Source organism: Marmota marmota, unplaced genomic scaffold (genome assembly GCF_001458135.2).
Source record: "Marmota marmota marmota unplaced genomic scaffold, marMar, whole genome shotgun sequence".
NCBI classification, from domain to species: domain Eukaryota; kingdom Metazoa; phylum Chordata; class Mammalia; order Rodentia; family Sciuridae; genus Marmota; species Marmota marmota.
In genome coordinates this window covers 243,716-252,533 of record NW_025999863.1, presented here as the reverse complement: position 1 = coordinate 252,533, position 8,818 = coordinate 243,716, and the positions used below count along the sequence as shown (strand labels likewise).

Below are 8,818 nucleotides of genomic sequence, written 5' to 3'. Positions count from 1 at the left end.
AAAGAGGAAACAGGCTCCACAGTATGCAGAGCAGCCCCCAAGGCTCATGCTGTATGCTGGGGTAACTGGTCCCCAGGGCCAGCGGAGTCAGTGCCCACATTATGGGTGGTGCTGGTTCAGCAGAGCCCCCCACATGGCCTGCCGGGCCTCAGTCTGTGCTGAGCCAGCTCTGGGAGCACCCCAGAATCTCACCAGGGGCTCCCACTTCCAGGGGGACAGTTTAAGCCACAAATCACCTGGGAAGGTGCCTAGCGCCACACATGGCTTAGTGCAAGCTGGGACAGGAACCCTGGGCTGCCATGTTGGCTTTTTGGGGTTGGGTGATGGGATGCATCTGGCAGGGTGCCCAGGCCACTGCCCTTCTGTTCTCTTCTGGTCCACATTCCATCCACGTCCTGCAGGTAGCAGGAGGGGAAGGGAGCCTGTGAAAAGAACTTCGTCATTGCAGAATAGTCTAGCTTGCAGACGTAAGGACAGGTGCTGTGACCCTCCATGTGGAACAGCAACCCTTCCTCTCTTAGCTGTCTAGTTACTTTATTTTATTTTCATTTTTTGGATCTGGGGGTTGAACCCAGGGGTGCTTAACCACTGAGCCACATCCCTAGCCCATTTTGTTTTTCATTTTGAGACATGATCTCAGTTGCTGAGGCTGGCTTTGAACTTGTGATCCTTCTGTCTCAGCCTCCCAAGCCACTCGGATTGCAGGTGTGCATTACCATGTCCAGCTACCTGCCTAGTTATTTTAAACTGGGGGTCAGACCCATCATCTAACCAGAAGAAGGTTCTAGACATTTAAAGCACATCATATACCCTTCACTGGGGGTCAACCCCACACTATGGCCCATGGACCCACCTCCTGCTGAGGCCATACTCGTGCCCCAGGGCTTCTTCATCTGCTGTTTTCCTATTCCAGTGCCTCTTACCTCCCATTCTCAGCCCAGCTGCTGCTTTAAGAGGCGTGTGCACCCACATCCCGCCATCTCCAGGGACAGACCTGGTTGGTCCTTGATATTTCAGGATTCTGTCTTTACAAATGGATCCACCCACTTATAAACTCATTGGTAACCCCAAACCAGTCCAGGGTCACAAGAGGCAGGTTATGTAGTGTGCCCACCCCTAGCTGAGGTGGAGGACGTAATGGCCTGCCTTATTTCAGCCCACACTGAAAACGAGGCCTTTTTGTGGTATGTTTGGTGCCCTGTTGTGTGTGCTCTTTTTGGTGGTGGTCTTGCTGTTTAGAGTGGTCCTGGGCACAGAGCTGTGATGGGCAGTCCATGAGTTAGAGAAGTGAGGTCTCTCTAAACAAATCTGTAGAGCAGAGTTATGGGTGGTCAGGTAATAGAAATGTGGCCAGAGGAACTTGGCCTGTGTCCTCCCTGGGGGCAGTGGCTCAGTGTTGGCTATTCATGTTCAGAGCAACTGTATGGTTAGGGCCAGCACAGACGTGGGGAATTGAGTGCACGAGGCAGGAAGCACAGAAGGCTGTGGTCGCCAGGCAGTGGGCATGGTGGGATGGGCAGTTCAGGGTCAAGGCCACTGTGTTCCGGGCAGAGTTTGGGAGGTTCTGGGGAGAGGTGATGTGGGTGGCAGCCAGGGAAGCTGGACAGTCGAGCATACCCCCAGAATGGAGGCCTCGGGTGCCCTGCCCGTTGCAGTCCTGTAAGGATATGGTGAGCTGGGCACTAAATGGGGGTCCTCTCTGCCCCATAGTGTTGGAGGCTCGGGTGAGGCAGCTGCAGGCTGAGAGCGTGTCGGAGGTATCAGTGAAGAGAGTGGAGGTGGCTCAACTCTCAAAAGGTGAATGCCAGCCACCCAGGAAGGTACAGGTGCAGCCCTGCGGCCGCTGGGCCGAAAAGCTGAATAAGGAGCAGAGGACCATGCAGAAGCGCAAGCAGCGGCTGCAGGTGAAACTGCAGGCGCATGCCCAGCAGCTGGTCAACAAGCTGCAACCCCGTCCACTGCGTGTGGAGCCCCGGCTCATGAGTGGGCAGCTGTCCAGCTTCCTGCAGCACAAGGCACAGGAGAGCCCCTGGGAGGAACAGCTGGCCCAGGTGCTGCAGGAAGCCCCTCAGAAACTCCTCCACAAGAAGCAGGCCCCGTTGGACAAGGAGGGAGAGGCACAGCTCTCCGGCCAGCAACAGAAGCTCCTGGCGTTCTTGGAGTGCTGTCTGGTCAGTGGCCACCTGCCCCTCGCCCACCACGTGTTGGTCAGTCACCACAGCAGGCCCCGGATGCAGAAGCTGCTCACACTCCCCATGTACAACACCGTCATGCTTGGCTGGGCACGCAAGGTGAGGGGGTCCCTGCACAGGGGGACAAGGACTTCCCAGGGGACCCCACTAATCAGGATGGAAACTTAGGTCCAAAGTGGGGAATGACCTCCTTTGGATTCCCATCTTTGGCTTTTAGCTCCCAAGTTCGAGTGCTTGCCTTGTACACTGACTTGGGCCTTTCAAACACAGAGCACAGGGTCTCCGCAGAGGCCCTGAAAGTGACTGAGCACAGAGAGGGAGGCTTCTGTGCCCAGTGTGCTCTGGCGGGTCTGCCTGGGCCTGGGGGTGGGCCACAGAGCCAGTCTCTGGGTGGTGCCTGGTGCCCGCTCTTGCTGGGTGTGAGGCTGGGTGGCACGGTGAGGCCTCGTCAGCGTAGGTGCTGTGGCTGGTGGCCTTCTGGGAGAGGCTCTGCTGCTCCCCATCTTCTTGTCCTTCTCACAGTAGTTCTCAGCCCCGTGGTGGCTTTGGCTGTTGCTGGGGAGTGTTGCCACCGACCTTTTCAGGGGTCGGTCCCTGCCTTGTCCCGCTGCGGAAGCTGTTGTCCAAGGGAGATGGTGGTAGAGCCGGTCTTGACTCTGAGGGGAGGGAGGAAACGGGTTGTCTTCAAGAAGAGCTGTGCGCCTGTCAAGGCAGACTTGCCAGGGAATCTGGTGTGTGCCTTGTCATGACACGTCGAGAGTAGCCTCTGGAAGCCCTGGTGAGCGCCGTGGTCCCCAGGCCGGCGTGCCTAGGTGTGGGCGCTTGGCTGCGCAGTATGCTGAGCATGTGGCTGCTGTTCCCCTTCGGAGTCACGAGTTCTTTGGTACCTCGAGGAGCCCCTTTAAGCAGGCGTTCTTATCATCAGCCCTTGGGCGAGCGCCATGGGACTCCTGTAACGAAGTCTCACAAACTTGGTGGCTTAGAACAAAAGGGATCCATCTCTTCCAGTCCTGGAGCCCAGAAGTGAGATCAGGGGTGCACAAGGCTGTGCTGCCTCCAGGGGTCTGCCCCTCTGTCAGTGGCTGGCATCCGTGGCGTCACATCCTGTGTGCCCTTTCCTAAGTTAGGTCCCTTTGTGCAGGACAGCCTCCTCGTCTTAAGTGGTTTACTTGCCGATGTCTTAGTTCCAGTTAGCCCTCCTTGCCAGGTTCTGGGTGCACGTGGGTGTCCGGGGCAGCAGTGATGTGTGCCGAATACTTTGTGTTTCCCTTGCTCCCTAGTAATTGCTGCTGCTGGGTGGCCACCAGGGACGGTACCGCAGTTACCAGCCTCCCCAGACTCTTGAGGTGGGGTCTGCTCTGGGCTGCACACTCCCGAGTGTGTGTTGAGGGCGGGGGTGAGAAGACACTTGAAATTCCATGAGGTGTGATTCCACATTGAAAGTGGTACAAGCCAGGTGCCGGGACCTGGGCCATGGTCCTGCTGCCTGGGAGGGCAAGGCGGGTGGCCTGGGCCAGGAGTTAAGACAGGCTGGGGCAGCACAGTGAGACCCTCTCAAAAGAAACAAAGAAAAAAGGGCAGAATAGACCCATCTGGACCAGCACTACTGAGGCCTTCCGCAGTGTTGGGGTGTCCCTGGTCTGTCACCAGGACACACTAGGTCGCTGAGTCCTCAGAACATGGCCTGTATTACTGAAGAGCTGGGCATTGACATTTAAATCAGATGACCAGATGACGGTGTGTGGCTGGGGACTGCCACCTGGGGCAGCCCAGCTTGGTCCTTCTGATGACCACCTGCAGGTCAGAGCAGCAGCACCTGGTAAAATGGGAAGCCGCTGGGGACTTGTTCCCCTCTGGAAGGGTCTGAGTGGCATTCCTAGGTAGGCAGAGCATCAGGGAGCGTTAAGAGAAACTGGAACACTCCCGGGACGGACAGAAGTGCCTGTGTGTCTGTGGGCTGCTGAGGCAGTGCCCCAGGGAAGCCGCAGGGCCACAGGTCAGTGGGTAGCACGGCCTTCCACCTTAGCAAGTGAGAAGCAGCAGCTGCCGCCAGACCCAAAGCAGGAGGACCAAGGCAGTGACAAAGGTGGGGACAGAAGTAGGTGGCGTGGAGGAGAGAGAGCATCAGCAGAGCCAGACGTCAGTCCTTTGGAAAGACCAAGGCTGGCCTGAGAAGGGGCCAGTGTTCAGCAGCCCTGAAATCAGTTCGTTTACACCCTTCAACTTCAAACATTGGAAAACTCGGTGAACCCTCAGCTCCCCGGGGACACCGACTCCCCTGTGGTCCTCCCAGCTGGCTGCGACTTCTGGCCATCCTGCACCTCGAGCCCAGGCACAGCAGTGTGGGCTGGACCCATCTGTCCATCCAGCTGGTCACTGGGTCTGGTGGTGCAGCCCTCTCCTTAGTCATTGGCCACAGAGGAGGGGTCTCCAGGAAGCCGAGGGTCGGGGAGGGTAGGCATCCCGGGCCCTCACCCCCACTTGGTGTGCCCAGGGCTCATTCAAGGAGCTGGTTTATGTGTTCTTCATGGTGAAAGATGCTGGCCTCACCCCAGACCTCCTGTCCTATGCGGCTGCCCTCCAGTGCATGGGGCGGCTGGACCAAGATACCAACACAATCAAAAGGTAGGTAGGTGTTGGTGGGGCGCAGAGGCCTCCTGGGAGACTGGGCAGTGGCTGCAAGGGGCCCTCTGGGCTCCGGGGATGTGGGGCTTGGCTGCCCCGTGTGGGTTAGCTGCCCGCTGTGCCTCACCCCCAGGTGTCTGGAACAGATGGCCCGGGATGGGCTGCAGCTGCAGCAGCTCTTTACAGAGGTGTCTCTGTCCAAGGAGGAGCGGGACGTGGTCCTGAAGGCTGTGGCCAAGGCTGAGCCCACAGTTAGCCCCCCGCCACAGCCCCCACCCCAGGTCAACACCTCTACGCTGCTCAAGGGTGTTTACACCAAGGTGAGCCCAGGGCTTGGGCCTGACAGCTAGCAGCAGGCCACATGTGAGTGGACGCGGACCCAGGCTACTGGGGTAGCCTCAGTCCTCTTGATATCAGCCCTGTTTTGGCACCCACCACCACCTGCCTCTGGGGGCTGCCTGGCTGTCACTCTAGCTCCATCCCTCTGCTCCACGGAGGTTGAAAGAACCGGAGCTTGGAGGGACCTGGCCTGGCAGGACTCAGGGGACCTTGACCTTGAGGGTGGCAGGTAGAAGGTGTGGGGGAGGACACACCATTAGAAGCAGGGGGCAGGGAGGTCACTGGGTATCGGAAGCTGCACCTACCCCTATAGGTCAGGAAATGCCAGCCATTTCAATGGGCATTTAAAAACCTAGTCAGGCCTCACTCATGCCCAGAGAGGAGGAGGGCTGTGTGGAGTCTCCATGTAAGTGTGCCGGGTGTGCCTTCGTTGAGGTCTGCCGCGTCTGCCACGCGTGCACCCTTAGGGGGATTCAGCTGGTGTTCTGCGTTCGCTCATGCAGCCACCACCTCTGTCTAGAAGAGACAGAATGTTCAGAACATCTGTCACCCCTAAAGGAAACCTGTCCCCACAAGTCCATCCTGTCTCTGGACTCTGCTGTCCTGGACTCTCATGTCACTAGGTCACACACTGTGGCCTTGTTTGTCTGGTTCTCACCGAGCACCAGGTCCTAGCTCCATCCACTGCAGCTGTGTCACCTCTCTCCTGCCCTGGCCAAAGACACTCGGGGAGGGACTGTGTCAGTTCATCCACGTCTTGGCTGCTGTGGACCCTTCCTCGTGACTGCACACGTCTGTGGATGTGCTTTGGCTTCCTGGGACTCTGGGTCTTAGTCACTGCTCTAAATGCAGCTATTTTGGGGTGGTCACGCGTCCACACAGCTCCAGGCTTGTAGACTCGGTTCAGCTGGGGCTGCAGTGAGCTGCTTCCCTGGCTTCGGCCCTGCTCTTGGTGACAGGCGGTTTGCAGGACCTTCTAGCTGGGACTGTGCCAGGCGAGGGACTCCTGGAAAGGCAAGGCAGGGCGTTGGTTGCTGGCCCGGCAGGGGCCTGGCCCTCATGCTGTCTGTGCTCTGCAGGATGGCCCTGTGTCCTACCCGAAGCTTCACCTACCCCTGCAGACCCTGAAGGACCTCTTCCAGCAGCAGCTCCATGTGGAGCTGACCACCAGTGTCTACGTCCAGTCTGTGGAAAAGGCCCCATCACTGACCAAGGAGATGCTGCAGGCAGTAAGGGTGCTTGGGCCTGTGTGCTCTGACCCCTGCCTACCCTGTGGTGAGGGGTGTGGGTTGGGCCTGGGCCTCGGCTGCTGGGCAGAGTCCAGGGAGGCTCCCCTCTTGGCCTCCTCTATTGAAACCCCCCCTGCCTGCGCAGCCAGGGTGAGAGAGGCTGTCCCGAGCCAGCCGAGCTCAGGGTCCTGCTGGCCCCTGCGGTGGTGATGATTGTGCCGTCCCCCTGCAGCGGAAGACCTTGAAGGCCCTGCGTGCACAGTGGGAGGCTGCTCTGCGCAGGGTGCTGCAGGAGACCAAGGCCAGTCTGGCCCACCAGGCGCATGAGGGCCGCCCCTCGCTCTTCCCTTTCCTGTGTCTGCTCAGCGAGCGGGAGCTGGTGCGGATGCTGCTGCAGGTGGGGTCGCTGGGGGGGCAGCATGGGCTCACAGCCACCTCCCCTACAGGTGGGCACTGCTCTGGGGCGGGGGTCGCTGGGGAGGGCGTGGGCTCACAGCTGCCTCCCCCAGGCCCTCTACGCCCTGCCTGCCCAGGGCGAGTCGCTTGTGGTGGTGGCCAAGGACCTGGGCCTGCGGGCCTTCAACAGGCACATGGTGCAGCAGAAGCGCCTCAACAACCAGGTGCAGGCGCTGGAGCGGCGGTACTCACAGTACCTGCACCTGCTGGCCTGCGACACCCAGGTGAGTGAGTCCCTGCGGGCCAGCCCTGAGCATGCTGCCCCAGATCCATTTTTCCATCCATGAAATGGGGATGAGCCCCTCCCACCAGCTGGACAGGCCAGGGCCCAGTGAGGCCCGACCCTACAGCCCAGCTCTCCCTAACCCCACAGGTGGCCACGCCCTGCCTACCTCGGCAGTACTGGGAGTCGCTGGGGCCGCCCGAGGCCCCACCACAGCAACCTTGGCCGTTGCCTGTGCTTATGCAGCTGGGCAAGCAGCTGGCCGAGGTGCTGGTGCAGGCCGTCCACATGCCCCTCAGCCTCGCCGTGCCCCAGGGCTCCTGTAGGCCCATCCCTGTGCTGTACCACGTCTACTCCTTTCGCAGCTACCGCCAGGTGGGTGGTGCCCCAGGGCCCCGAAGACCTGCACCTGCCTCTGCCTGAGGAGGTGGAGCCAGAGGGAGCAGCCTGGGCGGTGCAGGGCCGGGGTCCTGGGGACAGCTGCAGGGTTGGGGACCTGGCTAGGGTCAGTAGCACTGTGTGCCGTGCAGAAGCCTCCAAGGCAACAGGGCATCTGGCTTGCAGGACCTGCTCACAGATATCAGATCAGCCTTGGTATCAGGCTGAGCCAGCAGCAGCTGACCAGGAGAGGCCCCTCAGTTGGGTCTGGGTCAACAGCAGGAAAGTGACATTTGTGACACTGAGGACCAGCCCTGACTCCCTGCTTCTTTGCCCAGATTGGCATCCTGAAGCCACACCCAGCCTTCACACAGCTTCTGGTGGCCGCAGCGGAGCCCACGCTGACCTTCGAGACAGTGGATGTGCCCATGCTGTGCCCCCCACTGCCCTGGACCTCGCCGCACACTGGCGCCTTCCTTTTGAGTCCTACCAAGCTGATGCGAGCAGTGGAGGGCACTACACAGCACCAGCGCCTGCTTGAGCGCTGCCCACCCACCAATCTGCACGGTGCACTGGACACCCTCACCCAGCTGGGCAATTGTGCCTGGCGCGTCAACGGGCGTGTGCTGGACCTGGTGCTAGAGCTCTTTAGGGACAAGGGCTGCTCCCGCCTGGGTGTGCCGCCACCACCCTCAGAAGCACCCCGGCCTCGGGAAGGCCACCTACCCCCTGGTGCATCCCCTGCCCACAAGGCAGAGCTGCGACGGGAGCTGGCCGGCTGCCTGAAGGTGGCCCGCGAGATGCATAGCCTGCGTGTGGACGCGCTCTACCGCCTCTCGCTGGCTCAGCACCTGCGGCACCGCATCTTTTGGCTGCCCCACAACATGGACTTCCGGGGCCGCACCTACCCCTGCCCGCCCCATTTCAACCACCTGGGCAGTGACCTGGCGCGGGCCCTGCTGGAGTTTGCTGAGGGCCGCCCACTGGGCCCTCATGGCCTCACCTGGCTGAAGATCCACCTGGTCAACCTCACGGGGCTCCGGAAGCGGGACTCACTACAGGCCCGCCTGGCCTTCGCTGACAAGATGATGGATCACATACTGGACTCTGCCGACCAGCCCATGACGGTGAGGGGTTGCCCAGCACCACCACAGCCTCCTCGCTGTCCTCCTTCCCTAGCCCAAACCTGCCCATCCTGGGTCTGACCCGAGTCTGGCCTGACCTCCTACTCCTCTGTCCCCTGCAGGGTAGGAAGTGGTGGATGGAGTCTGAGGAGCCCTGGCAGACCCTGGCCTGCTGCATGGAAGTGGCACAGGCTGTGCGGGCCCCAGACCCTGCTGCCTACATCTCCCACCTGCCCGTGCACCAGGTGAGTG

At 60.4% G+C, this 8,818-nt stretch overlaps 1 protein-coding gene across 1 annotated transcript in view; it reads left to right on the top strand.

Annotated features, from left to right (window-relative positions):
* The window catches only part of Polrmt (RNA polymerase mitochondrial), a 13,950-nt gene that overhangs the window by 1,976 nt on the left and 3,156 nt on the right, over window positions 1-8,818 (top strand). Inside the window, exons 3-11 of the mRNA XM_015503781.2 lie at window positions 1,711-2,291; window positions 4,687-4,817; window positions 4,951-5,137; window positions 6,236-6,385; window positions 6,618-6,782; window positions 6,895-7,065; window positions 7,215-7,439; window positions 7,781-8,569; window positions 8,689-8,811. Of these exons, the coding sequence (XP_015359267.1) occupies window positions 1,711-2,291; window positions 4,687-4,817; window positions 4,951-5,137; window positions 6,236-6,385; window positions 6,618-6,782; window positions 6,895-7,065; window positions 7,215-7,439; window positions 7,781-8,569; window positions 8,689-8,811 (2,522 nt within the window). The remainder of the gene's footprint in view (window positions 1-1,710; window positions 2,292-4,686; window positions 4,818-4,950; window positions 5,138-6,235; window positions 6,386-6,617; window positions 6,783-6,894; window positions 7,066-7,214; window positions 7,440-7,780; window positions 8,570-8,688; window positions 8,812-8,818) is intronic.